General features: G+C 41.5%; 1 protein-coding gene across 4 annotated transcripts in view; it reads left to right on the top strand.

The window, feature by feature from the left end:
• Positions 1–26,971, top strand: part of LOC124545173 (protein angel homolog 2) — a 166,544-nt gene that overhangs the window by 74,002 nt on the left and 65,571 nt on the right. For all 4 annotated transcript variants that reach the window (XM_047124010.1, XM_047124009.1, XM_047124008.1 and 1 more), the window contains 2 exons: positions 8,352–8,421; positions 18,186–18,501. In XM_047124010.1, coding sequence (XP_046979966.1) covers positions 8,352–8,421; positions 18,186–18,501 — 386 coding nt within the window. The remainder of the gene's footprint in view (positions 1–8,351; positions 8,422–18,185; positions 18,502–26,971) is intronic.

The following is a 26,971-nucleotide window of genomic DNA, read 5'->3' as shown; positions in this document are numbered from 1 at the left end:
GTGTTGGCCGTCGAATGGCGCTAGCTGCGCAGCATTTGTGCACCGCCGCCGTCAGTGTCAGCCAGTTTGCCATGGCATACGGAGCTCCATCGCAGTCTTTAAAACTGGTAGCATGCCGCGACAGCGTCGACGTGAACCGTATGTGCAGTTGACGGACTTTGAGCGAGGGCGTATAGTGGGCATGCGGGAGGCCGGGTGGACGTACCGCCGAATTGCTCAACACGTGGGGCGTGAGGTCTCCACAGTACATCGATGTTCTCGCCAGTGGTCGGCGGAAGGTGCACGTGCCCGTCGACCTGGGACCGGACCGCAGCGACGCACGGATGCACGCCAAGACCGTAGGATCCTACGCAGTGCCGTAGGGGACCGCACTGCCACTTCCCAGCAAATTAGGGACACTGTTGCTCCTGGGGTATCGGCGAGGACCATTCGCAACCGTCTCCATGAAGCTGGGCTACGGTCCCGCACACCGTTAGGCCATCTTCCGCTCACGCCCCAACATCGTGCAGCTCGCCTCCAGTGGTGTCGCGACAGGCGTGAATGGAAGGACGAATGGAGACGTGTCGTCTTCAGCGATGAGAGTCGCTTCTGCCTTGGTGCCAATGATGGTCGTATGCGTGTTTGGCGCCGTGCAGGTGAGCGCCACAATCAGGACTGCATACGACCGAGGCACACAGGGCCAACACCTGGCATCATGGTGTGGGGAGCGATCTCCTACACTGGCCGTACACCACTGGTGATCGTCGAGGGGACACTGAATAGTGCACAGTACATCCAAACCGTCATCGAACCCATCGTTCTACCATTCCTAGACCGGCAAGGGAACTTGCTGTTCCAACAGGACAATGCACGTCCGCATGTATCCCGTGCCACCCAACGTGCTCTAGAAGGTGTAAGTCAACTACCCTGGCCAGCAAGATCTCCGGATCTGTCCCCCATTGAGCATGTTTGGGACTGGATGAAGCGTCGTCTCACGCGGTCTGCACGTCCAGCACGAACGCTGGTCCAACTGAGGCGCCAGGTGGAAATGGCATGGCAAGCCGTTCCACAGGACTACATCCAGCATCTCTACGATCGTCTCCATGGGAGAATAGCAGCCTGCATTGCTGCGAAAGGTGGATATACACTGTACTAGTGCCGACATTGTGCGTGCTCTGTTGCCTGTGTCTATGTGCGTGTGGTTCTGTCAGTGTGATCATGTGATGTATCTGACCCCAGGAATGTGTCAATAAAGTTTCCCCTTCCTGGGACAATGAATTCACGGTGTTCTTATTTCAATTTCCAGGAGTGTATAATCTATCTGATATCTTCTACTGTCTCCAGGGTTCTTCCATGTATACAACCTTCTTTCATGATTCCTGAACCAAGTGTTAGCTATGATTAAGTTATGCTCTGCGCAAAATTCTACCAGGCGGCTTTCTCTTTTGTTTCTTAGCCCCAATCCATATTCACCTACTATGTTTCCTTCTCTCCCTTTTCCTACTCTTGAATTCCAATCACCCATCACTATTAAATTTTTGTTTCCCTTCAATACCTGAATAATTTCTTTTATCTCGTCATACATTTCATCAATTTCTTCGTCATCTGCAGAGCTAGTTGGCATATAAACTTGTACTACTGTTGTAGGCGTGGGCTTTGTGTCTATCTTGGCCACAATAATGCGTTCACTATGTTGTTTGTAGTAGCTTGCCCGAACTCCTATTTTTTTTATTGATTATTAAACCTTCTCCTGCATTACCCCTATTTGATTTTGTATTTATAACCCTGTATTCACCTGACCAAAAGTCTTGTTTCTCCTGCCACCGAACTTCTCTAATTCCCACTATATTTAACTTTAACCTAGCCATTTCCCTTTTTAAATTTTGTAATGTACCTGCCTGATTAAGGGATCTGACATTCCACACTCCAATCCGTAGAACACCAGTTTTCTTTCTCCTGATAGCGACATCCTCTTGAGTAGTCACCACCCGGAGATCCGAAAGGGGGACTATTTTACCTCCGGAATATTTTACCCAAGAGGAAGTCATCATCATTTATCCATACAGTAAAGCTGCATGCCCTCGGGAAAAATTACGGCCGTAGTTTCCCCTTGCTTTCAGCCGTTCGCAGTACCAGCACAGCAAGGCTGTTTTGGTTAATGTTACAAGGCCAGATCTGTCAGTCATCCAGACTGTTGCCCTTGCAACTACTGAAAAGGCTGCTGCCCCTCTTCAGGAACCATACGTTTGTCTGGCCCCTCAACAGATACCCCTCTGTTGTGGTTGCACCTACGGTACGGCTATCTGTGTCGCTGAGGCACGCAAGCCTCCCCACCAACGGCAAGTTCTATGGTTCATGGGATTACAATTACGAATGGCATAAATTTGAATGATCACTCAGATTATGTCGTGGGTAAAGCAAACCAAACACTGAGATTTGTTGGCAAAACACTAAGAAAGTGCAACAGGACAACTGAAGAGACTACTTAATGCAAGTTTGTATGCTCTCTTCTGGAGTATAGACTATTTGGCGTGGGATGTGCATCAGGTGGGACTGACAGAGCAAATCGAGAAAGTTCAAAGAAGGCCAGCTCATTTAGTATTATCATGAAATAGGGGGTAGAATGCCACAGACATGATTTGTGAATTGGGGGTGGCAATCATTAAAACAGTCATTTCACATTGTGGCAGGATCTTCTCATGAAATTTCAATCACCAGATTTCTCCTTTGATTGGTGAAATATTCTGTTGACACCAACCTACATAGGGAGAAATGATCATGACGAAATAGGATAAATCAGTGCTCACACAGATGGATTTTACTGCTCGTTTTTCCCATACAGTGTTTGAGACTGAAACAGTAGAGATAGTGTGAAGGTGGTTCGATAAACCCTCTTCCAGGCATGTCATTGTGAATTGCAGAGTAATTGTGTAGACATATATAGGCTTAATGTGACTTTACGAAGGTTGTATTTATTCATATAACTCGGTGGTCTCTCTTTCATGATTAATTCAATTATTTTTAAGAATGAAGACAGTAGTGAAGCTGCACTGTAGTTTTCAGTGCTTGCTGCATTACCTTTCTTTAGTAAATACACAAGTAATGCGGTTCTTCTAGTAATCTGAAAAAATACGTAACTAAAGGACTCATTTATTATGTTTGTTAATGGGGCTTGTAAGCTATCTATGCATGCCTTTAGGCCAGAGGCAGGATCTTCATTATGCCTGCTGACATTATTTTTTTAAATTGTTGTATTGTCTTCTTGACTTAAGGCTCGGTAGTGGGCAAGCATCATTTTGCTTCCTGTGTAAGTCATTTTGGGTGCTACATGTGTTTCAGGAGGATATTGCTACAGATTGTCCACAACCCCAGATAAATAGTAATTCACAAAATTTGCTAATTCAGGAGGACTTTCTATCTATCCCCAGCTTTGATTTGTATGTTGTTATACTTATCTGCCTTTTCTAGTTTCATGTTATGTTGTAGCAACGAAATAACACACAAAACCGATCCAAGTATCACAAATATGGCTTTATTCATAAACCTCAGAGAAATAACAGAAATAAGCCTATCGTGAATCCACACATTAAGAGACATGGGTCATTTGGTGTGAATGGTATAGCTAGATGAACGTAGAGTGTGTCAGTCAGTGCTGCTCTGCGCGCATATATATATCCGAGTCACCAACAGTTGGTGAGGTGGAGCCTACGCCACATATGGCCTCCCTTGGCCAGCACATGCTGATACAGCTGGCAGCCGATCCAAACACACAAGCACAGTGACACCACACTTGATGAACTCACCCTCACATGCACTAATAGCTGGTTGCAGCATACCTCTCCCTTGTGCGAAGTGGACACCCTGCAGTGGGGAGATGCTGGTGGCCCAACGAGAGACATAACTATTGGCTTGAGAGAGGTGGCAGCCAGTGCCGGCAGAGGGGGCAAGATGATGTGCCGGGCAGGCACCGGAGCTTAGGGGCAGAACGTGCATGATCGTGGGCATGTCCGAGGGCGGTGGGCTCATGCCACATACAATGACAGCACCGGAGAGGAGGATGGCATCGCCATCTGTGTCGTCATCAGCAGGCAGGTCCCAAAGGAAATGAGGCTGGACCCACTGACGACATTGGGTGAGGCAGTTATGGTGAGAAGGCAGGTGGAAGGGATTGACTGGAACAGCAGAGTGCGGCAATGGACCCGAGGCTGGAGATGGACCAGAGCCCGGCGCTGGGAAGTTTGAACTCCAGGGCGCCACATGTGGTGGAGGCAGTTAGTGGGATGGGGGGCACCTCCGCAGCAGTTGATGGTGGGCTCAAGGCAGAGAGGCGAGCTACAGCGATGGGGGTTGCATCTGTGAACTGCTAGCTTCCGGCAGTGAGCAGGGGCACAGCTGATCAAAGTTGTGCGCCACCACCCCAACAGCTGTACAGACACCACAAAGATGGCATCTGCGGTGATGGACAACAGTGGCAAGTATCCACTTTAGGCCAGCAACCAAACCCTTCTGCCCACTCCATTGATCCCATTGTGAAGTGGCTGGACGAACTCAAGCACAGCAGGTGCGGCGCAGGCCACAGAAGGTGGAGGAGCGGGGGACAGGGACACTCTGGGAGCTGCCTGTTGTTGGGCACAATGCTCAAAAGCTGTGACAAAAAGGATATTTTGCCATCAGTTCTTGGCCAAAAAGCATGTCACCTAGCTAACCGTTTAGTGCATAAAACTCTCTAATGGTGCTGGTGGAGAAGACCCAGAATCACACATTGTAATTTGGCTAGAATGTCTACTCTGGGAGGGAGGTCTTCTGTGGACAACATCAAAACACAGTCAGAAACAGAGAGGTGATACCATAAGAAAAAATAGTTGTGCAGGGGGTCTGAAGCATGACTTGGAGGTTTATCTGGCCAGGCCTGTTAAACAAACTGAACCACCGGGCAGATAAACAGGTCAGTGGCAAAGGCAGCTGCTATGTGCGATCTTGTAGTTGGGAAACAGTCAACAGTGGCCTCCGCTTTAGTATCGAGATAGAAGAAAAGCAATTCTTCACAATCAGCCGGAATCAAGACCTACATTAAGGCAAGATAAGGCATCCACACTGGCATGTTCAGAGGTAGGTTGAAAATGGGTTTCATAATTATAGACCAGAACAGTGCTCAGCATTGTAGGTGGTGTGCTGCTTTGTCAGACAATGATGTGCAAGTGTTAAACACGGAAACCAAGGGCTTATGTTCAGTAAGAAGGAGAAACTTGGCCTCATAAAAAAAGGCAACAGGTCATTCAGAATCATTGGTATATCGGTGTGCAAGGACCCCACCGAGGTTCTACCATGAGGCATCAGTCGCCGAAACTGTGCTGGTTTGGAGAGAATGTAGCTAAACAAAGTGGCGAGAGTAGTTTATTTCAACATCTGAAAAGTACGTTCACAATCAGGGGTGGGCCAATGTGGCCAACCCTGGCAGGAATATATGGTAGGAGACTGGAAGAGGGGGCAAGGCACAGATGTAACTGTGGAGATGAGGTCTGGCAGAGGGCAAACACCATGCCATGAGACCTTGAACACAAATTTTTCAAGTGATTGGCCATAGAGGAGGCCGTGACAACAGTATCATCCAGATAATTTATGCAACTTGGGACAGGCATAGTCAGATGCTCTAAAAATCATTGGAAAATAACAGGGGCACTTGTCTCACCAAAAGGAAGGTACAAATGTGGGTAGAAACCAAGAGGAGTATTCAAAACCATAACTCGCTGAGACTCGTTGCCCACAACAACCTGCAGCTGCATTTGAGAGAACCTGATATTTCCGCCAACAGTTCCTCCTGGCATGAGAGAGGATATGTATCCACAATCGACTCCGCATTGACAGTGTTACTGAAGTTTCGCAGAAGGCATCCAAATCATAACCAGTGGAGACGACTAGTCACTAGTTATAACAGGTTGCACCACCCCTAGAGATTGAAGTCAGCCCAATTCTGCTTTCACTTGATCTTCTTGGCAACAGGAATAGGATGTGCACGACAAAAATGAGGCCGAGCTATGGATTTAAAAGAAATATGAGCAGAAAAAATGTTTACACATCTTCTGAAATCACCTCAGACAGTGTATGCAGTTGAGAATACAGTATGTGATCGGATGCAAGGTGAAATGTGTCGGTTATAGAAAATCCAAATGCCTGAAATGCATTAATCTGAAACTAGTTCTGAATGCTGGCATCAGCAGCCATCAAAAATGTAATGGAACAAACCACAGACTTGTAAGAGGCAGATGCCATAAATTTTCCCAACAGTACAATGTTCTGTTTGTTATAAATGACCAACTTCCACATGACAGGTGTCAACAGTGGTGAGCCTAAACTCCCATAGGTTTCAGAATTCGATAGTGTCCTTGCAGCTCCGGTGTCGACCTGTAGCTGGAGCACTTGTTGAAAAACACTTAACTCAATAATCAGCTTGGAAGAAGTCACAGGTGTTGGAGTCACTTTTTATGTCCATAACCTGAGCAAACTAAGGCAAACAACACATGAGGGTGATGTGGCCTTTCTTCTGGCAGGCAGTACAAGTAGCTCAGCACTTACGACATGCCAGATGTTCTCATTAGACAAAACAGAAAGGACTAGATGGAAACAGAATGCTAATGCTGATGCTGTGACAGTTGCAGCTGCTTGGGCCGGCCTTGGTCTGCTCAGAGCTGGGCCCACATGTTTACCGCCACCTCCTCATGCAAGCTATCTGTCGTCGTAGTGCGCACGTCTTGTGACACCGCTACCACATTGCCCCATGCTTCAGTTTGATCACTTGCTGCCCAAGAAACTTCAGAAGATTGTGCTGTTTGCAAAAACTTCTGTGAATGGGACATTTCTTTCTTTCTTTCTTCTTCTTCTTCTTCTTCTTCTTCTTCATCTTCATCTTTTTTGTGCAGAGTAAAGCCGTCTGGCGCACTTACTTATCCAGAGCATAAAAGATAATTTAGTCATGGACCAAAGAGTCTGTGTAAGATTTGTTATAGGCATCAGTAACGAATTGACACTTACAGCTAAGGCTGTGAAGTTCAGCTGCCCCTGCCCTGAATGACGGGTTTGGTTTCTTGTGGCATTGGTAGAATTCAACTCGCGCCACTATTACATGCATTCATTTGTGATGGTAGTAGGACAATAAACTACATATGTGATCAAAAGTAAGGGCTGCCAGTCCTTTAAAGGGGCAAGCTCACACAGTAATTGATGTATTTTAGGAAGAATCCGCAAGAGGAAGAAAGCTTTGCACAAATTTGAGTCTGTCACACTGAAATCCAAAAATTGCTGTCCTAGTCTTTCTTTTTCGTAAGCCTCCCAATCCTCAGCTTATTCATGATAGGAGGGAAAGTGGGGTATTGGACTGAGGGAATGGTACCATATCTGTTAGAAGAAAATGACAAAGTAGTCAGTGCCAAAGTAAGCTGTTCAGTCAGGGCTGGTAACAGGGTGTCCATAATGATTAACTTGATGAAATCACACTTGGAGACTGCACTTGAGCAAACCATTCCTACTCATCGCCAATCATATAGTAACCAAGTAATATACAAAACCAATCCAAGTAACACAAATATGGCTTTCTTCAGAAACATCTGAACAATAGCAGAAATAATCCTCTTGTGAATCCACAGACAGAACAACTGGTGTGAATGGTCAACTTCATGAACACAGAGTGAGTCAGTCAGTGGTGCCTCACGCATATACATGTGTGTGTGTGTCACCGACAGACAGCGCAGTGGAGACTGCACCATGCACACAGCTCCCACAGATGGTCTCCAGCAGCCAGCCTGCACTGATACAGCTGGAGGCCAATTCACACACACACATGCGCCACACACCCTAGTAGCAGGATGCAATGTGTATGACATCCCAAACTACTTTACTTTTACTTTCCACATTGTGTATTATTTTGTCATTCACTCCTTTGGCTTTGATATTTCTTAACTTTCACTCTTACTTGCATTCTGATCTCTTCCTTTTCGTTTTGGTTCATACACCAGCGGCATGTGGTACAAAGGGTTCATAGTAAGTTGAATATAGAACGCTTTTGCTTAATTTTGAAATATACCCCTTACCCTTTGGTAGAAGATCTTTACTTGTTGTATTACTTTCTCATTTTCTTCAGCTATCTTGCCATCATTTGTGACCACTCGTCCGAAGAACTTATACTTTTGACCACTTCCAAAAATTTTCCATTCAGTTTCGTACCATCCCTTCCTTCCTCCTTCCACTCTGTCATCACTATTTTTTGCTTTTCTCTGTGCTGCCTTTAATTTTAGATGTGATTTTTTTCTCCTCCTTGTATTAACTGTGTCATCTTACTTCTATTCTACTTTCAGCTAATAACGTTATTCTTCTTTCAGGTAATTTGTCTTCAGGAAGTTCAGGAGGATCACTGGGATCCATTTTATGTAAATGAACTCTCAAAACTAGGTATAAACACGCTTTCCATTATTACTACTCTTTCTATTTAGTTTTCATAGTTCAGGAATAGTAATAAGTGGTAGTGAGCATTATTTACAAGCAGGTGAAGCTTTTATGAGGTTGTCACAATCTCTAAATAATAGAAAATCACAGTAGTAGTACAGTAATAATTGATAGCATTCACCTGTATTTCTGTCCTACATATCTCAGCAAAGGCTAGTAGAAATCTTTGGGTAACAGAAGAAATATTGAATTTAATTGATGAAAGGAGAAAATATAAAAACGCAGTAAATGAAGCACGCAAAAAGGAATACAAACGTCTCAAAAATGAGATCGACAGGAAGTGCAAAATGGCTAAGCAGAGATGGCTAGAGGACAAATGTGAGGATGTAGAGGCTTGTCTCACTAGGGGTAAGATAGATACTGCCTACAGGAAAATTAAAGAGACCTTTGGAGAAAAGAGAACCACTCGTATGAATATCAAGAGCTCAGATGGAAACCCAGTTCTAAGCGAAGAAGGAAAAGGAGAAAGGTGGAAGGAGTATATAGAGGGTCTATACAAGGGTGATGTACTTGAGGACAATATTATGGAAATTTAAGAGGATGTAGATGAAGATGAAATGGGAGATATGATAATACTGCGTGAAGAGTTTGACGGAGCACTGAAAGATGTGAGTTGAAACAAAGCTCCAGGAGTAGACAACATTCCATTAGAACTACTGACAGCCTTGGGAGAGCAAGTCCTGACAAAGCTCTACCATCTGGTGCGCAAGATGTATGAGATAGGCGAAATACCCTCAGACTTCAAGAAGAATATAATAATTCCAATCCCAAAGAAAGCAGGTGTTGACAGATGCGAAAATTACCGAACTATCAGTTTAATAAGTCACGGCAGCAAAATACTAACGCGAATTCTGTACAGACGAATGGAAAAACTAGTAGAAGCCAATCTCGGGGAAGATCAGTTTGGATTCCATAGAAATATCGGAACACGTGAGGCAAGAACACGTGAGGCAATACTGACCCTACGACTTATCTTAGAAGCTAGATTAAGGAAAGGCAAACCTACGTTCCTAGCATTTGTAGACTTAGAAAAAGCTTTTGACAATGTTGACTGGAATACTCTTTCAAATTCTGAAGGTGGCAGGGGTAAAATACATGGAGCGAAAAGCTATTTACAATTTGTACAGAAACCAGATGGCAGTTATAAGAGTAGAGGGGCATGAAAGGGAAGCAGTGGTTGGGAAGGGAGTGAGACATGGTTGTAGCCTCTCCCCGATGTTATTCAATCTGTATATTGAGCAAACAGTGAAGGAAACAAAAGAAAAATTCGGAGTAGGTATTAAAATCCATGGAGAAGAAATAAGAACTTTGGGGTTCGCTGATGACATTGTAATTCTGTCAGAGACAGCAAAGGACTAGGAAGAGCAGTTGAACGGAATGGATAGTGTCTTGAAAGGAGGATATAAGATGAACATCAACAAAAGCAAAACAAGGATAATGGAATGTAGTCGAATTAAGTCGAGTGATGCTGAGGGAATTGGATTAGGAAATGACACACATAAAGTAGTAAAGGAGTTTTGCTATTTGGGGAGCAAAGTAACTGATGATGGTCGAAGTAGAGAGGATATAAAATGTAGACTGGCAATGGCAAGGAAAGCATTTCTGAAGAAGAGAAATTTGTTAACATCGAGTACAGATTTAAGGGTCAGGAAGTCATTTCTGAAAGTATTTGTATGGAGTGTAGCCATGTATGGAAGTGAAACATGGACGATAAATAGTTTAGGCAAGAAGAGAATAGAAGCTTTCGAAATGCGGTGCTACAGAAGAATGCTGAAGATTAGATGGGTAGATCACATAACTAATGAGGAAGTATTGAATAGGATTGGGGAGAAGAGAAGTTTGTGGCACAATTTGACTAGAAGAAGAGATCGGTTGGTAGGACATGTTCTGAGGCATCAAGGGATCACCAGTTTAGTATTGGAAGGCAGCTTGGAGGGTAAAAATCGTAGAGGGAGACCAAGAGATGAATACACTAAGCAGATTCAGAAGGATGTAGGTTGCAGTAGGTACTGGGAGATGAAGAAGCTTGCACAGGATAGAGTAGCATGGAGAGCTGCATCAAACCAGTCTCAAGACTGAAGACCATAACAACAACAACAACAACAACAACATATCTCAGCAACAAATTTCGGGAAACAATGCTGTCATCGTCAGGTTGTAAAAACTTAACTCATTATGTTAAAACACTAAGAAGCTTACAAACACAATTGTGGCCTTCATAAAATAAAATGGAATTAAAACACATTGGAGTGCGGGTCCTTGTCATACATTAAAATTGTTGACTTCTCTCAGCAGCCATCCCATCTCACGTTGCACACTACACCAGGCAATGTCCCGCTGATCTACTATGGGCTCCTAGTGTGTCAAGTGGACACTTCTACAGAAGTCTAGGGGTGGTTGTGTACTGATATTTCCACGCTATTACCACATAAGTGCAGCTGTTTTCTGAACCACAATGCTGTTCGATTGGTCGCCTACTTTTCCTTGTTTCCTAAGTTTTATGATCATCAGCCTCTAGCTGTTTCATGAAATATACGTTGCAGATTTATAATAAAAAAATTCTACGAACCCATTAAGAAATCTCATTCTGTTGTCTTTCATATGTGACTTTAGAAGATTGCAGTGGTTCAATTCATGACTAGCACTCACCAGATCTTCCAGCCAGTAGAGTTTCCTCCTTTTCTGTGTCAAGATTTCCAGTCATCCTCTATTCCCTTAAGAGGATGGCCTGTTTCATATGCAAGATTCACAGCAGCTGATCTGTCATAGTAACTTAATCAGAATGCATCTTTGTGTTCCTTGTTTCTGACTGAAAGTATTTTTCCTGTCTATCTTTGCATCACAGGATGTGCATTGAGTTTTATGAACTCCCGTTCAAACTGTCTTAGACATTATGCTTCGGGCTGTAACTCACTAGGCTATTTGTTTTTAATGTTATTCTGTCTCTCTTCCTTCGCGCTCATTGGCATATTGCCTGCCCGGTGCACCAAACTGCAGAAGACAATGGATGGCATGAATAATTAATATCAAGCTGGCCATTTAACAAAGAAATCGCGAAGGAAATGATTGCGCTCACTAAAATGACTACTGAAGTTGCTAAAGTAAATTATAATGAAATCGATCCTGTCAGCCATAAGTTGCTAAAAGGGATAAGTGAACCAATGACAAGCATAAGGCTAAAGCCAGCCTGATAATCATAAAATCCATAAATAAAAAGCGTATAGCAGATAAGAGGAATCCATTCGTAACATTAAAGGTGGAGGAGTACATTGTGAAAACATTTCTGAAATCCCAAAGCATTTAACAGCAGACTTAACCTAAACTAAAAAATATTCAAACTTCTTTTGTTTAGGCAATAATTTACAGCATGAATATATTTTAGAAAATGCAAAGTTAACATGAATTTTCTAAAATTAAAATGCGTTTTCTGAAGAAAAAAATAAACATATTAATTTCCTCTAACAGATGCTGAAAAAAAGAATGCTTAATTATAAACCCAACTGTGCCTAAATTAAGAACACAACTGAAAATACGTTAGGCTCACCGTCCAACTCGTGCAGTAGTGAACTGTAGAAACAGCCCAGCCTATAACATAACTATCTTGCTCAACAACAGTCTTAAAAAACACTATTCAGTGCATAGTAGTATGGCTTTGTTAACAAAATTGAGGAGAAACCAGTCAGTCATTTTTGCCATTTGATTTCACTGAATATTGACACTTTGCCGTCCACACGTCTCGTACAAATTTACTCACTTGGCACCGGTAGTGCTAATTCGGATTACTTGGCTTGTTGCCGGCCGTTCTTGACATTATCAAGAGATTATAAATTTTTATGATTTACTAATGTCATCCTTAGTTCTCGTAAGTTCTTAACTCTGTTCCCCTACTTCCATGAAATTTAGCAGATATACATACGTAAACAAATACAAAATTTGTTTCATATATTTGTTTATTTGCATTGGCTTTCGTACTTAGTATTTCTCTTTCATATGATTTGCAGCAAAACAGTCTCCAAGATGTAACGCAACTCCACAAGGCTTGCACATTAAGTTTGTGTGGTTTTTTTGCATACATGGCAGTTTCTTCAGTTTCGTTTATCATTTTGGAAATACGTAGGCCTATTAGTTGGTGTTGCTTTAAGTGACCGGAAAGTCTGTCAACTGGATCATGAGACATACGCAATGTAGTGGCAACCTCCAAGTTTTGCTCCGCGCATTCGTCGTAAATAATCATATTGTCTCTTTCATCTGTGACGATGAAAGGGCACAAGTACTTGTAAAACCAAAAATCATGGTGACCTGTGTAACTTATTGTTACCTAAACCAAACACCCACAGAACGCAAAAGATACCAAAGTGCTGTCGCCTGCCGCTGCACGATACTACGCACACCACTGTGGTGTCGCTGGCCATTGACCGCTATTTCGCACATGATACTACTGTGGTGTCGCTGGACGGCAGAATGTTAAGAATCTATTTTGTAACATTTTTATTAAAGAAAATATTGATATAATTGGAAGAAATTTCCAAAATACAGTAAAATTTCAAGACAAGAAACCATCAAATTCATTGAACTTTTACAGCTGATTACAAGTTTCAACTATTTCACTTTTAATCATAAGTTTTTATGTTCAAAACAATCATTTAGCCATAGAGTCCAGCATTTCAGGAAGTGTGGACACATTTTCATGAATGATCAAGAAGTTTCAAAGTCCGACTGTGCCATTATAGATAAAATTGGTCATTATAAACATTACATAGACAATACCTTGTTGCCTTTGACAGTTCTGAGAAAGATATTGAAGGGTTAGTAAAAATGTTCAACATGCGTATAGTATGAGTTTACTGTGGAGCATGAAATTAACAGCAGTTTTTAGTTCCTCAATTCGAACATTAAAAGGCAGGCAATAAGCACACATTTACTATTTATACAAAACCAACAACAACTAACGCTGTTGTTCCTAAGGATTCATGCCGTCCACAGGATTATGAAGGAGCAGCATTCTGCTGATTAGTGCACAGAGCAGTCAATATGCTGGTGAGCAGGAAGAATAGAGAGACAGAACTAATTATCGCAAGAGTGTGATTAAAAGTGGGTGTAAGATAAATATTGCTATATTGCTAATAAGTTGCTATGCAATGATAATAAGAACAGAATGAATCAGCTTAATGAAGAAGAAATATTATGCAAGAGTTTGGAACAGATCGTAAACCTTTTCCAACCGCATGGTACTAAAATATTGTTGCAAACAAATAATTTAGTGATGTATAACTGAAAGCATGATATACAGGGTGTGAGTCAAAAGTTTCAATACTTAACTCAGAACTAGAAATTTATTGGATATTTAAGTACAGTGGGCTAAAATTCTTCAAAATATGATCCTTCAGCGTCAACACAGTGCCGCCAGCACATCTTCCACTGTTTGTAGTCCTTCTGGAAGGCCTCGGGCGTCATGCTGTCGATGGCTCTCTTCGAAGCCTGCTGGATGGCATCGATGTAGTTGAATCGCTTCCCTTTTAGGCCTGTTTTGATTCAGGGGAAAAGGAAAAAATCACTTGGAGCCAAGGCGAGGCTTTAGGGTGGCTGTGGCAGTGTTGTCACGTTGAACTTGACCAAAACTTCGGCGGAGAACCCAATTGCCCTTGATCGCCAGGCAGACGCAGCGAACTCAATTCCTCAAGCAGCGGAGCACTCCAGTGTAAAAGTCACCTGCGACAGTCTCTCCACATTTTGATCCGTTCAGCTTGATGATTGCCTCCCAGAGTGGTCATCGCCTTCAACATTCCCGCGGCCATCTTTGAAACGATTGTGCCACATGAAAACTATTGCAAGGGACACGGCTTCTTCCTTAAAGGCCTCTTGAATCAAACTGAGAGTCTCTGTGGCAGTTTGGTTCAGTCACATGCAAAACTTAATCGCAAAACACTGCTCCAAGTGCTGCTCCATTTTCGCCTCTCCCACTTTTTGACCGAGGTCAATGACACGCACTCACGCTGCAAGTGATGCGGACTCTCCAGAGTTCCGGAGGTAACTGCCGCAGCATCAGCTCATTCCCTGAGACCCCCCACTACTTCCCCCACTTGGCGGAACCAGTCCGCATGCTCCCCTACTCAGAAATGAATCAGTCTTGAAACTTCTTAATTACATCTTGTAGGTGAAAAGATAGAGAAGTTCAAAGGTTGAGAGTTCTTAAAATTAGACTTGCATCCTGTCATGCAAAGTACAGGACAGTTATCATTAAACTTTTGGTACTCGAGACATTGTAGACGGGAAACTATTTACCATATGAGTACCCAAATTTATATGAAAGCATTGTTAGTAGTGTTAGTGTTGTGACTTGCTGTTAGATGCCAATACTGGTACACTGACATAGGGTTTAAATACAGGCATCAGCATGCATTACAGTTGCAGTCAGTCAACATTGGTCTTGACGAGGAGAGCAGGACTTTACTCATAAAGCTGTTTAATCAAGACAACAGCAAGAGTGTTGCTGCTCTTCACAAGTATCGATGCATTAAAGCTATAGAGAGAGGTCCTCCTTCCGTATGAGGGTTGAAGAAAGTGATTCGGAAGTCTTAATTGCAAGGCGATTTAGGAATTGGGCCTGGGAAAGGTGGACAGGTTGGTCCAAACATTCTTTAAGAAATTATTGTTGCCATAGCTGAGAATACTGGATGTGATGTACGGTCTTCAAGCAGTGCATAAGCTGTGTCACAACAGCTGAATATTCCATTTACCACCATTTAGAAAGTGCTTTGAACACTCTCTAGTACAGTTCCAGGCTGTTGCGAATGCACATATTCGTTACATTGAGCAGCGTTTGTAGCTTGGAATATAAACATGGTAAGCAGTTAACAAATGTTACCCTCTCATGAGAAAATTAAAATGGTTTTCCTTTCAGTGGTTTATTTGTTATTTCTCTTCTGCATGTCCTATAAATGGTTTCACCAAGTTTTATTCTCCTATGGTCATTCATTTGTCGCGGATCCGCTCTCCAGTAGAAAAAGTTTGACTGTAACCACCGTGTATACAGGACAGACTGGAAGAACATTTTTGGTTAGATACAAGGAACATAAAGATGCATTCATGTTAAGTAATTATGACAAATCAGCTTTTGCAAATCATGTAAACAAAACAGGCTGCTCCCTTAAGGGAGTAGACACGACATTGAAATCTTGAATGTAGAAAAGAAAGGGGTGAAACAAGACTCACTGGAAGAACTAGATTGCTATTCATGAAGAGAACCATCACTATACGCTGAAATTGCAAGTGAAAGACAACAGGTAGAAGTATTTTAATTAATGTGCGACACCTGTTTGATGAAATATGTAGAAGTTGATGATCATAGACTTGCGAAATGAGAAGAAGTAGACGACCAATAGAACACAACAGATGCACTTGTGCAGAAATACCTTGGACGTCTCAGTACACAGCCACTCCTGGATGTCTGCAGAAGTGTCAAACTGACACTCTTGGAGCTCATAGCAGATCAGCAGAACGTGTCCTGGCAATATATGCAGTTTGGGATGGAATGGCTGCTGACAGAAGACAATACTTGTAATGTAAGATGAGGACTCACAGTCAAAGTATTTTTATTTTGTTTACTGAACACCACTGTTGTGTTGGTAGACTTTTTGTGTTAATTTCAGGAGTTAAGTTTCTGAGAACATTATCTTTCAAAATGCGTTGTTGAGCTGTATGTAGAAAAGAAATTTGAGTGAATGCCCCCAGTTATTACCGTAAAAATATAACAACCATAGCCTCACATCTGTAGTGGTTAACATTAAATAGAAAATTAATTTTTCAGGGAAGAAAACTCACCTTGTGAAAGGGATTCCACATGTTTTGACTGGATCATGCCTGATAATTTTTTACTTTCTTGTTATATACTTGATTAAACCATAGCATTTTGTAAGTAGCTCGCGTGTATAACCCATTTCCATGCCTTTGCTTATATCTGTTGTAATTATTATTATTTATTATTATTATTATTTATTATTATTATTATTATTTATTATTTATTATTATTATTATTATTATTGTTATTATTATTGATTTGCTTGTCTTAGGGAGGTCATAGATTAAGTTTTGCAGAAATTCTTTAGTTTCGTGAAATGTAGTATAGACCAAATGTTTTGTGTGTGCAGAGAGAACATAATTAGCACATTTTATGGAAACCTTCCATAGTCTTTCAGTTACATAAATGACAAGTACAGCGTGTTCCATTTATCTGATGACCTCCTGCCCAGGGTGCTGCAGGCCGACCACAAAAGCAATGCCTGCCAGCCGAATGAGTCTCACGAGACCACACTATGCCCCCGCCCTTTTTTATATAGCCTGAAGGTTGCACAGACATACGCACCTTGCTGGCAAGTGTCATCTGAGCAGTGAAACAGGCATCACAAGTGTAATAGTGAAGTTTGTAAGCGCAACAGTGACGAGCGAATTATTCAATTCCACAACGAGTGTTTATTTACAATTCGTATGTGCTTACAGAGTCCGCTCGTACTGTTCAGAGGTTGTTTGAACAGAAGTTTCCAGGTGTTCATGTTCAGAGTCTTGATGCAGATAAATTTCATGAAATGAGAAGTGTTCAAACAAGAACCGTAAATGACGATGTACAGTGCTCACAGAAGCTCGTCTCGAAGACATAGCTTACCAACTATAAAATTCCCCTAAAAAGTCTCTTAGCTGTCTTTCACAACAAACACAAATATCGTTCACTTCTGTACAAAGAGGTCCTAAGCTCCTTGGGCCAAGGCCCTGTAAAGTATCACAAAACTATCGACACTGGAGAGCAGAGAGACCTGACGTGCTTCATGAGGAACTTATTCATGATCAGAAGATAGGGGTATGGTGCGCAGTTAGTGGTGATAGAATAATAGTCTTTTTTTTAACGACACAGGTGCAAAACATTTTGTGACTATTTTTTAATGAACTGAGTGAATGAAAACGAAGTTTCACATTTTTTTAACAGGATTCGGCAAGGGCTCATATGGCCATTGTTTCTTTCCAGGCAGTTCATGATGTGGCCGATGAAAGAGTGATTAGTAACAATATGTGACCCACTAGAAGTCCTGATTTACCTCCCTGTGATTTTTATTTGCGAGGTTCTCTTTAGGACGAAGTGCACACCACATATACTCACATGATAGAGGAAATCAAGGATAAGATCCGTGAATCAATTAATTCAATATCTCGTAGAGAACTGCATCATGTGATTAATAATTTCTTGAGTAGATGTCAGAAATGCGGGCAAAATAATGGAAGGTGGTTCCAGCATCACCTTCCGTGACACAGCTGAGTACAAAATTTATTTGCTTACATTTTATGTGGTCATGTCGTACTGCAGCAGTAGACGGGTGACACGGCATCTGATCGGCGGGCAATGGAGCGCTCACTGCCCGGCATCTACTGTGCCACACAGGCGGCCATCAGATAAATGAAAGACACTGTATGATAGGAAATGTAGATGGAAAGTAACTAAACTGTGGGAAATGAAATTTTGTTTTCTGAATTGCAAAATGTCTTAATAATATCTCGGTGCATTGTAAAGGCAAATTACAGCTTTTCATGGGGTATACTTCTAAGAAACAATAAATTTGCTCATATAATTCATGCTGGCTACTGAATTAACTTGTAATACACTTTCACAGCCTTTCAGAAAGTTGCAGTAGTGGCACTAGCAAAGTAATAATTTCCATTACCAGGTTATAAGGGTCTGTACAAGAAACGAACAGGGGCCCGAGTGGATGGTGTTGCCCTGTGGTACCGCTCATCGCTTTTTCGTGTGGACATTTGGAGTGCTGTTGAGTTCAACATTCCTGGGGAACCTTACCTGGATCGTGACAATGTTGCTATAGTAGCCAGATTGGTTCCTACGATACCTGGTTGGCAGCATTTGGCAGTCGTAGTAGCCACCACTCACCTGCTGTACAACACTCGCCGCCATGACATAAAACTGGCTCAGACCCAGTTGCTGTTAGCAGAGTGTGAGTCGCTGGCGTATCGCTCAGATGCCGCCAGGTGAGAGGCTGTGGGTATTGGTTTCTCTCTAGAGTTCTTTGCAGCTTTTGTAATTTAGTCTGTAGGTTATGAGACAGATCTGTTCCTAGCAAACCAATATTGCTGTACAAATATAATTGAAGCAGTTTGGGGGTAAAAAATACATGCAGCTCTGAACTGCTATAAGTTCATATTTTAATATTTCATTATCTCATGTCCAGTACTTATTTCTCATTCCGATCATTTGAGAAGCCATGTCATAAACATTTTCCCCATTGTCATAATACAGAATCCCTTTTTTGTATGTAAATTGTAGGTTCCTTTCTCCTTTGCTGCTAAAGGTTCAAAATGCTGGGATTATTGCTAAAAGTAATCAATATCTACACTGCACAGTTATTGAGGTGAATAAAAAAGATGTATGGTGCATAGGAGAGCTGCTTAACTTGCATCAGTGAACGGGCATATGAATCATTTATGCCAACAGACATTAAAATGTTACTAAAGATACTTGAAACATGTGTTGTCCTAAAGTGCTCATTTATGAACGTATGAACTCGCAAGAACCCTACCAGGCAGAGAATAGGGGAAGGTTTTTAAATTGTGCAAACAGCATCGCAGGTCTCTTTGGCAGTGGAAACACTATACAATTGATATCAGAGGAAGTAGAAAATAAATGCAAGATACCAGGTGCTATCCAAAATTTTCGGGACTGGTGCTGCCATTTGTTGAAAACCTTATCTTTGGGCTAATGCTCACCATCATCCTCGAAGTAGTTCCCATCCGCACATACACACTGATCCCAGCACTTCTGCCACTGGCCAAACATTTTCTGGAAGTCCTGTTCTTTGAGGGTGTTTTATCACTGCCAGCGATGCTTCCTGAATCCTCTCTAGAATGTCGAACGATGACCTTTCAACTTGAGTTACAGTTTTTCGAATAACACAAAGTCGCAAGGTGCCAAACCTGACGAGTACGGTGGGTGGGGTACAACCGACATGTTGTTTGTTCCTGGTGAGCTAGGACGCGTGACAGGGTTTGTCATGATGTAGCAGCCAGTTTCCTTGACGCCAAAGTTTGGGCCATCGCCGCCGCACATTTTCACGGAGCTGTCGCAAAACGTCACAGTAGTATGTGGAATTCACTGTTTGGTTGGGTGGGACAAGTTCTTTGTGCACAATTCCCTTGGTATCAAAGAAAACCATGATCATGCTCTTCACTTTTTTCTTCACCTGTCTCACTTTTTTGGGTATTGGAGAACCCGGGCTCTTCCACTCAAACACACGCATACGGCTCATGCTCTGTCCCCCAAACACTTGAATCATTGCAAGGGTCTCCGTAGCACTTTACCCAAAATGTGCACAGAATTTGATACACACGCACTGTTCTGTTCGCGGATCCTTCGTAAAATTGCCACACACCAAACACAGAGTATTACAGAAATCACTGTGGATACGCAACACGTTCTCCCAGCTGAATGCCACTCCTAAAACTGACTCATCAGATATGGAGCTCTCGCCACCTAGCGGTGCAACGATCTACTACTCCTACTCTCCAGATGGCAGCACCAGTCCCGAAAATTTTGGATTCCACCTCGTACAATATGCAACAGTCGCATACACTGATGGGCCAAAACATTATGACACCTACTTACTAGCTTGTTTATCCATCTTTGTAATAAAATACTTCACTGATTCTGCATATCGGGAATCCGACAAATTGTTGGTAGCCTTGTGGAGGTACGTGGGATTAGATGTCTGTGGACAGGCCACGTAATTCATGTAAATAATGCCACAGCCTATTGTGCACTCATTTTAGATTAACATATGTTTTGGAAAGTTGATTTGTATGCAGGGTAATGGTGCTTGTTGGTGAGCCACATGGGTTTCCATAGGATGTACATCAGGCGAATTTTGCTCACCAAGACATCAACATGAGTTCACCATAATGATCCTCAAACCACTGGAGCACAGTTCTGACTCCGAGACATGAACAGTTAAACTGTTGAAAGATGACATCACCATCAAGGAAGACACCAAGGATGAAACAATTCAGGAGGTTTGCAGCTGTCAGTGTGTCCCGGTTTACTACCACAGGCCCCATGGAAGTGGAGGAGAATGTCTTCAATAGCATAATACTGCTCCATGGCACACTGCACGTTTTGAGCCGCTATTCACCTTGATGATGGCGTTTGTCGAGGTCACCATCAACCCTGTGTAGCAAAAATGTGATTCACCAAAGGGCCGACACATTTCCATTGATCAATGGTCGAAGCCTTTTGGTCCTTTGCTCACTGCAGTCATCATTGATGATGTTGGGTCAGCATGTGGACAAGTAGAGATGGTCTGCTGCAGAGCTCCATATTCAGCAGTGTAAGATGAATGGTGTGTTCCAAAACACTTGTGCGTACACCAGCATTGTGCTCTTTCAGCATAGATGCCATGAATCATCATCAAATTTCACAGACCACACAAGCCTCTGAACCTCACATTCTGTGAAGAGTCCAACCATTTAGCACTTAGTGGTAGTTTCACTGACCCCCTACCTCTGTCCGTAGATGCTGACAACAGTAGCATGTGAAAATTCGATGAACTTCGCTGTTTTCAAGGTACTCGTTCACAGGCTCTGCATAATAATAATCTGCCCTTAGTCAGAGTCGCTTATCTCAGTGGATTTTCCCATTTGCAGCCCATATCTTCTCTAGGGTGCTCCCTGTCTGTGTCTGCTCCACTTACATACTTTACTTACCATGTCACATGCAGTGACATAAAGTTTTGACTTGTCAGTGTATGTGTACTAAGAGTGTCTTTGAGAAGTAAGACTCAAAAATGTATATGGTTACTAGAATAATTCCAAATTTGTCATTACTTGCTACTGCAATATAAAACTAGTTAAACCAAATCCAATGTAAGTTGCAGTAAGCGATGTCATAATTTGCAAAGACTAACTGTAGATGAATTAAGAAAATTTTAAGCAGTGACCTGTCATTGCGTCATGAAAATGACTACATTTACTTTAGGCTCTCAGAAAATTATTCAGGAAAAGTAACTTTTGAAAGAAATATTTGCCTCTTTTTATATTGGCTGCCTACTAACTTGATGCAGTAAGAAGTGTCACTGAGTGTGTGTAATTTTTCATTCTAGTTTTTATTAAAGGCTGCTTAGTTTATGTAAATTGCTCCACACCACAGATAAATCAGTTACTGCAAACGCACAGAAACATTACATACTTTCAGAATCATTTTAAAACTTTTATGATGTCACATCATACAAGGAAATAAAATTTAATCCATTTTCGTTGTCTTTGACTATCCCTTTCCTCGTGAACTGTGACCCCCAAAGGCCCGACAAATAAATAGAAAACCTGAAAGACCAAAGCTGGTTGCTGGCCAGTGCTGCCAGATTTCTGTCACATAAACTTTGGACATAACTTAGCAAGCCCTGATAAAGTTGACTAAAATTTTATATTTGTTAGAGAGCAGAAATCCTTGATTACTTACATGGGTCACAATAATGTTACAATCCCTTCAGAGAGAGAGGAGGAGGGTGGGTTGCTTGTTGAGGCAAAATAATTGATAGTGTGCATTGTCTGGGGCATCTGCCACACCACCATTATGTTAGGCACATCAAGACAGATAGTGCTCTTTTTGGATGGGCATTCCTTTCTTCAGGGGCTTGTGGGATCAAATATGAAACTTTGCTTTAAAAACATTTTCAGTAAAAAGAGTGTACTGCTGGCAAAAATTAACACTCATCAAATCAAATGAGATTGAAAAGACAGTCCTCCTCTATCAAAGACAGAATGATTGTAAGTAACATGACATAGTTGTGTCAGAAGTGTATTTGATATGATAAAGAAAAGGGCGGGGGGGGGGGGGGGTGGATTTCTAAGAGAAGTTGTCCCCCTTATATACCCAAAAAGCTTTGAATGGGATAGCGAGTTATCTCCCAGGGATGCTGAGATTCTTTCTTTGTTGTTTGCAGGTGGATGACACTGACACATGAAAATTACTGGGAAAATAGCTCTACCTGGAGCCTCATCCTGGTGTTTGCCCTGAAAAACTATCCATCCATTGCTTTTGGGAAATAGATTTAATGTGGTGGCAGCTGTCTACATAGAAGAGAAATACACTGTGACTGGGCCAGATATCTCATGAGATTAGCATCAAAAGAAAAAATAAGTACAACAGATCTGTTCGAGCGTGATTGGGGGGGGGGAAGCAAATGGCACTATGGATGGCCCACTAGATGACGCTGCCTTAAGTCAAATTGATAGAAACTGCATTTTTTTTTAAATTGCTACTCCCATATTTTATTATTCGTTTGGTACGTAAACAAATATGAATGTTTGATTTGGAACAGTTGTTTTGTTTCGTGATAGATGGCGCTATAATATTCCAACACGTGTAATACGCCCCACCCATTTAGATGAACAGTTGGTAACAGTGTGGTTTTGTAAACTAAAACACAAAAAGTAGTTATGTTTGGATTTTATTTCTTTTGTTCCAATGTGATGCATTTACTTTTGTGGCCTTATCATGCTGTTACTGTATGAGCAACTGTAATAAAATCATTAGTGTAATAAATGCTCAAAATTATGTCCTTCAGCTTCAGTGCATTTGGCAGTACACGTAACAAAATTCCTCTCAACAGCGAGTAGATCGCACATGCATTGACAATGCGCTTACACATGTTTTCAGGCATTGTTGGTGGATCACAATAACAAACATCTTTCAATTTTACCAAAGAAAGAAGTCGGAGGTGTAAGGTGTGGTGAACATGCAGGCCATGGTATGGTGCTTCTACGACAAGTCTACTTGTCATAACATATTCTATTTAATACCAATTCAATTGCACACATGCTATGTGCCAGGAATCCATTATATTGAAAGTACATCACCGTTCTGTCACTAAGTGAAACATCTTTTACTAGAATCGGTAAAATATTAATTAAGAAATCAGCATACATTGCATTGATAAAATAAGGTCCAATTAGATGTCCTCCCATAATTCCACACCATACATTAACCTGCCAGGGTCACTAGTGTTCCACTTGCCACAGCCATCATGGATTTACCGTTGCCCAGCAGTGCATACTGTGCTGGTTTATGTTACCTCTGTTTGTGAATGATGCTTCGTCACAAAATAAAACTCTTGAAAAAAAGCCTGTTATCGTCTCGTAATTTATCTGGTGCGCAGTGGCAAAAATTTACACAGCATTCAAAATCATCGCCATGCAATTCCTGGTGCATAGAAATATGGTAAGGATGAAATGTATGATGATGTAGAATTCTCGAAACTGATGTTTTTGGAATATCTGATTCCTGCTTAATTTGTCTGCTACTGATGAGCAGATTAGCCTCAACTGCAGCTAAAACACTTATTTGGGCATCTTCCATTTGTTACAGTTCTTGGTTGTGTCTTCTTTGGCTGAACTTTCTGGTTTCTCTAAATACATTAACTATCCAAGAAAGGTCTGGACACTTGGACGCTGTCTATCAGGATAACAATACACAGCACAAGCTTGTTGGGCATTTTGGTCAAAATAGTCATAAATAAACACCATATCTACCTTTTCTGTGACTGTTAACCATTCCATTTTAACAAGATTATGTCTTCCGCGTAATTATTATGACTGGATAAACGTATTATCATACCTAATTTAAGTAACGAATTGCACACAGTGCTATGGGGTGCGTTGCTACATTTGTGAGAATACTATAGCGCCATCCATCACACAGTGAAGCAAATGTTCCAAATCAAACATTCCTATTTATTTATGTACTATACGAATATGTAACAAGAAATGGGGGTACCTATTTTAAAAAAGTGCAGTTTCTGTCAATTTGACCTAAGGCAGCACCATCTAGTGGGCCATCCATAGCACCATCTGTTTTACCCCATCACGCTCGAACAGATTTGTTCTTATTTTTTCATTTGATGCTAATTTTGTGAGATATTTGGCCTGGTCACTATCAGTGGACCATCCTGTATATATTTTGGAATAAACTTTCAAAAATAAGTATCTTTATCAAGTCCTTCACAGCAGTTGTTTATGTCCTCACAGCTGACATTCAGAGCCCATGTGGCCATAGCTGTGTAGACTTACAGAGAAGTTGCTTGTATGTCAGAAAAACTCATGTAATACCTTGACATACAGTAGAATCTTGTAAATATAGATTTCAATTTACAGTTCCGTAATGTGGAAAGAATCCACTTGCCACATTGACATTACACAAGAACAGTTTATAACATTTAATGTGCTCCAGCAACTAGAAATCAAGTGAGTAGACCCTTTTGTAAGACCAAAATCTAGCCTGCTGAAAAATGTTCTAAGTTGACACTCTTTTCGAGGCAGAGGGCAGACTAGCACAGTGGTGGTTTCCTTGTCCCACCACCACTCAGTTCTCGCTAACAAAGGTACAGTTTTCGTCGGGTGGAAGAGGATGGGAGATGGAACATCCCTCTCAACTCACTAGTGACTGCTTTTGCCCCAAGTGAAATAAGATACATCCGACCAACTAAATCACTTGTAGCTTTCCTATTTGCATTTCTGCTATGGCTTTATAACTGCTTAACATTTGGGGATGTTTTTGTGTGTGGAGCTCAGAGAAAAGTCTCACCCTAGTATGTAAAATAAAGGCACAGATTAACAACATGGCTCAGTCAGCTGTAGGCACTAAACGATCTTATAAAACACTTCATTTCAGATGGAGTAATAACTTAACAATGCTCCAAAACCCCATATTCCTACAAATTTCTATAACCTACAACTTATCAAAATATTGATACTAAAGGCTTAGAATGAAGATTAGTTAATCCAAACAAGTTTTGCTGTATTTAGTGAAATCATTTATTTCAGAATATCTGGATCAAATTGAAAGATATTTATAAATGGGCTCTGTGAGTTCTTGCTGTATAGTAAGTGCACAGTACTGTTGAATTACAGGTCTCTTAACACCATTTTCTAGTGGCCTGAAACACCAAAAAACACTAATATCTCCAAAAGTATGTGTTCAATTTTGGATAAACTTTCCAAAACATATGTTAGTCTAAAATGAGTGCACAACAGGCTGTGGCATTACTGTGGCACTGTCAGTGCAGGTGGCTGGCAGAGCAGTCGGTTTTGTGTCTAAAACTGGTGGCAGCTGGGAGAAAGCCTTACTTGCGTCTCCACAGTCTCATGTGGACAGAGATTATGAAATGGCACCCGACTAGCTCAAATTACTGCTGCACTGTAGATGATTACTCTGGCCATGAAGTAACACCTTGAGAGAGGGAACACACATGGGTCTGTCAACTTACAGTAAAACTCAATTGATTATGGTATTACCCAGGCAAAATATATTTGGAAAGAGTAAATGGAATCCACGTAAATGTCCCTGTATTTTAACATTTGCCTCCTCCGTTCTGCCTGATGGTACAAAGACAGAGATAATTTGTTTCAAGCTATATCGACCCACACATACAAAACTATTCAACATGCCAGAAATAGTCACACTACACTTGTGCAGAAATATGATACTTGAGGGAAATGGGGCTGGCAAGCACACTAAACAGACATGAAGGGTTTCAGAATATGTTAATTTGTCAGGACAGCATCCATCTTGGGAGCAGAGATTGTCATGTTTATGAGACGAAGAAGAAAATCCAAGAAATCAGAGAGACGGACCATGTATTGTATAGAGAGTTAAGAAACAGTTAAAGTCTGTTCACCTCCCCGTGTTCATTACGACATTTGTGTCAGCCTTGAAAAACTAATAGTAAAATTAGTGGTTTCTCATGGACACCAATAATGGATGCTTCTAAGAACATGTGCTCTTGCAGATACTAATGTAAACCACACCTGTACTGGCTACAAAAAGTGTTGCTCCTTAAAGAGTAGTGATAACATTTAAAAAATAATCAAATAATTCTATAGTTTGCAAAACCAAAAGAAATATTCATCTGTTCAGCTCAGGCATATAAGAAAAGAGTGCAAAGAAACACATTAGATCACACGCTCTCAGTATTATCTGATGAAGGGAATATAATGTTCACATTTGTATCCATTCACATCCTGTTGTTGTGGCCTTCAATCCAAAGACTGATTTGATGCAGCTCTCCATGCTACTCTATCCTGAGCAAGTTTCTTCATGTCACAGTACCTACTACAACCTACATCCTTCTGAATCTGCTTAGAGTATTCACGTCTTGGTCTCCCTCTAAGATTTTTACCCTCCACACTGCCCCCCATTACTAAATTGGTGATCCCTTGATGCCTCAGAACTTGTCATATCAACTGATCCCTTCTTTTAGTCAAGTTCTGCCACAAATTTTCCTTCAGCCCAATTCTATTCAATACCTCATCATTAGTTATGTGGTCTACACATCTAATCTTCAGCATTCTTCTGTAGCACCAAATTTCGAAAGCTTCTGTTCTCTTCTTGTCTAAACTATTTATTGTCCATGTTTCAGTTCCATACATGGCTACACTCCACACAAATCCTTTCAGA

The sequence above is a fragment of the Schistocerca americana genome, chromosome 8 (assembly GCF_021461395.2).
Source record: "Schistocerca americana isolate TAMUIC-IGC-003095 chromosome 8, iqSchAmer2.1, whole genome shotgun sequence".
Classification (NCBI taxonomy): Eukaryota; Metazoa; Arthropoda; class Insecta; order Orthoptera; family Acrididae; genus Schistocerca; species Schistocerca americana.
The sequence above is the reverse complement of the archived record's forward strand: the minus strand, read 5'-3'. Positions and strand labels throughout refer to the sequence as shown.